Raw genomic sequence first — 2,977 nt, forward strand, 5'->3', positions numbered from 1 at the left:
CGCGTCTGCGCGCCCCATCCCTTTTCCCTGCACGGGCATTCATTCCCTCGCTCCGCGCGCACGGCCACCGATCGGAGACGGCGAGAGGGGTTTATTACGGTACTGCCCCTGGCATGTATGATTAAGACGCTCTTAAATCGCGGACAGAACAGTAATCTCGCCCGCTTCGATTCTTTAATGCGCATTACTCGCTCGAAACAGGGGTCGCTGCGCCCCAGCCCATGCTGCTCCCCGTTTCGTTTTCCCTCTCGGAGTAAACAAACCCACCACAGCACAGCCCACGTACTCCATTCATCTGCTGACGCGCGGGCCCACCCCGCCTCAACTGAACTGTCAGTGCGGCAGCGGCCGTAGTGTAGCGCCACTCCCTCTCTGGCTCTACCTCCAGCTCGCTCCGCGACAAGCCGCAGCAGGGGGTAGCCTTTCTTACGCTCACCGGCGGGGCAGCGCAACCGGGTGACTCACTGGCCAGCCGGCCCCACCGGCGCGAGATACGCTCACCGCCCCCACTAGTTGTAGTAGGAGTGGCTGTGGCTGCTGCCATTGCACGCCGGACGCCGCTACCACTAGAGCTCTAGTCTCCGCCGCTATTATTACCCCTACCGCGTGTTTACAAATCGATCACACTCTCGCTGCGTGGTGGCCGCAGTGGAGCGGCGCCATTGTTTATCTCCTCGTTCCGCGCAGCTTGAGCGAGGGTGGTGTGGTGGTGGTGGACATGGAGCCGTCGCGGCGGCTTCTGCTCTCCGACTACGACGGCGCGATCATGTCGCCGCTGCCGTCGCCGTCCACGTCGTCGGCCGCGCCGTTCAAGCCGGGCGTGGCGGTGGTCGTGGGGATACTGACGAGCGTCTTCTCCATCACCTTCCTCCTGCTGCTCTACGCCAAGCACTGCAAGCGGAGCGCCGCGGAGTCGTCGGGCCCCTACGGGAGCGGCGGCGGCTCCGGAGGTGGCGCGGCGGGCGAGCGGAGGAACTCCGGCGTGGAGCGCGCGGTGGTGGAGTCGCTCCCCGTGTTCCGCTTCGGGGCGCTGCGCGGGCAGAAGGCCGGGCTCGAGTGCGCCGTCTGCCTCGGCCGCTTCGAGCCGACGGAGGCGCTGCGGCTGCTGCCCAAATGCCGGCACGGGTTCCACGTCGAGTGCGTGGATACGTGGCTGGACGCGCACTCCACGTGCCCGCTCTGCCGCTCCCGCGTCGACCCGGAGGACGTGCTGCTCCTGCCTGAGCCGCCCAAGCCGTCCACCACGGGACCTCCCGAACCGCCGGAGCAGAAAGCTGCCGCTGCCGTTGCTACGGTCAAGGACAAGAGCAAGGACGCAGCCTTGGCTCCTGCGCCTGCACCCTCTCCGGCGTGGCGAAGGATAGCGGGCCGGCACTCGACGGGGTCGGTGCGAGCGCCTGGGCGGGTTGGCCCTACGTCACGGCGGTCGGCCGATCTGGAGGTGGGAGGAGGCGATGGTGGCGCGGCTACGGTGGGCTGCTTCGACGTCGCGAAGGTGAGGAAGGACCGGGTGCTGATGGTGGAACCGGCAGCCGCGGTGGCGGAGCCCGATCCGGTCGCGTTCGACCGGCGGTTCGGGCACCGTATCCTGGTGAGCACCGCGTGCGGCTGCGACGACGAGACGGCCCCGGCAGCTAAGCAGCGGTGGAGCGACCTCCGGCCGGCCGATCTGATGTTCGTGCGGTCGGAGATGCTGGTGACCGAGACCGGGCGGTACTCCTGCTCGGCCGCCGTCAACTCCGGCAACCGCGGCAGGGCCGAGATCAGCGGGCGCTGCCTCTCCGAGATCGCCGGCGTGAGCCGCCTCCCTCCGATCCGCGCCGGCGCGGAAGCGCGGGCCGGGAGCGCGCGTCGGTGGCCGGGCTCGAGCTGGTGGGCCCGGGGCTCGCCCGGCGTTAACGGCCCTAGCACCTAGGCCGCTGTTGCCGGCCCCCCAGAAAGGCATCCGCATTTTCTTTCCCTGGCGAGACTGCCCCTCACATGGCCACGTTATTACGGAGCAGTAAAGGCATCGCCCTGCACTCCAGTGGGTTCACGTGATGGGCATTCAAGTAATTATTGCCCCTCCCGTCCCTACCCCTACCCCGGGGCCGGGCCACGCCATGGCCGGCTCGGAAGCCGCGACTGGAGGAGGGGATGTTGCTTTGGCGCGCATCTCGAGGCCGGTGTCCGCTCCGCAATACGGGCGGCCGCGATCGGATCCTCTGCGGATGGGAGCCACATAATTCCGGCGTGTGTGGGTGCTCGCGGCTGGCGAGGTTGGTTTCGGCGGCTTGCGCCGGCCGGGTCGGGGATGAGGGAACCACGGAGAAAAGGCTGTTCGTATGCGTGTTGTAATTCTTTTGTCTGTACTACGAGAGAAAGTGAAGTGCTGCGACACCGTGCCTTTTCTTTTGTACAAGTTGTTGCGCCGCGTGCCTGGATCTACGGTGGATGCTAAAGCGGCGTGCCGCCCATGTCGCATCTTGTTCTCTTCTTCCTTTGCCGTTTGCCTTTGCTTATTGCTGGGCTTTTCTAATCCTGGTTTGTCTTTTGCTTTCTAAGTGGAGGAGGGTGGGTAGTATGCACAATTGCCTCGTAGTACTTGCCCGTCATGTTGCAACGGCGTCGTGGCCTCGTGCTCGCATGGCCCGTACCCTTGTCCCCAGTCTAACGGCTAGGGATCACGCCTTTCTTAACTTCTTTTGTTCTGTTGCTCGGACTTATCCGTTCACAGCCTCGTCTGGTCCTTGCTAAACCATTGATGCCCATCCTGTGTTACCCGTGTGAATTGTGCTGGACTTCATTGCTGTTGCAAAATGTGTTCTTAGCTTCGGTAAGAAGAGGTGGGATCCTAGGAGCAACTCCAACGCAGTGACCTAAACGGACACATATTTTGTCCGTTTGGGTCATTTGTCCGCCTAATGGACATGAGCCTGTCCGTATTTTGTTCGTTTGGGTCATTTGTCCGCATAATGGACATGAGCCGGACGGGGGC

General features: G+C 64.1%; 1 protein-coding gene across 1 annotated transcript; it reads left to right on the plus strand.

Moving 5' to 3' along the window:
• The first annotated feature begins 345 nt into the window (after positions 1 to 345).
• Positions 346 to 2,518, plus strand: LOC123172820 (RING-H2 finger protein ATL43-like). Its single transcript, XM_044589724.1, has one exon. It carries the CDS (start codon positions 719 to 721, stop codon positions 1,913 to 1,915), a length of 1,197 nt encoding a protein of 398 aa, XP_044445659.1. The 5' UTR covers positions 346 to 718; the 3' UTR covers positions 1,916 to 2,518.
• Positions 2,519 to 2,977: the final 459 nt, after the last annotated feature.

The sequence above is a fragment of the Triticum aestivum genome, unplaced genomic scaffold (genome assembly GCF_018294505.1).
Source record: "Triticum aestivum cultivar Chinese Spring unplaced genomic scaffold, IWGSC CS RefSeq v2.1 scaffold89980, whole genome shotgun sequence".
In the NCBI taxonomy this organism is placed as follows: Eukaryota; Viridiplantae; Streptophyta; class Magnoliopsida; order Poales; family Poaceae; genus Triticum; species Triticum aestivum.

Coding starts and splice junctions, on each gene's coding strand:
- LOC123172820 (XM_044589724.1), top strand. CDS start 719: ATGGAGCCGTCGCGGCGGCTTCTGCTCTCCGACTACGACGGCGCGATC.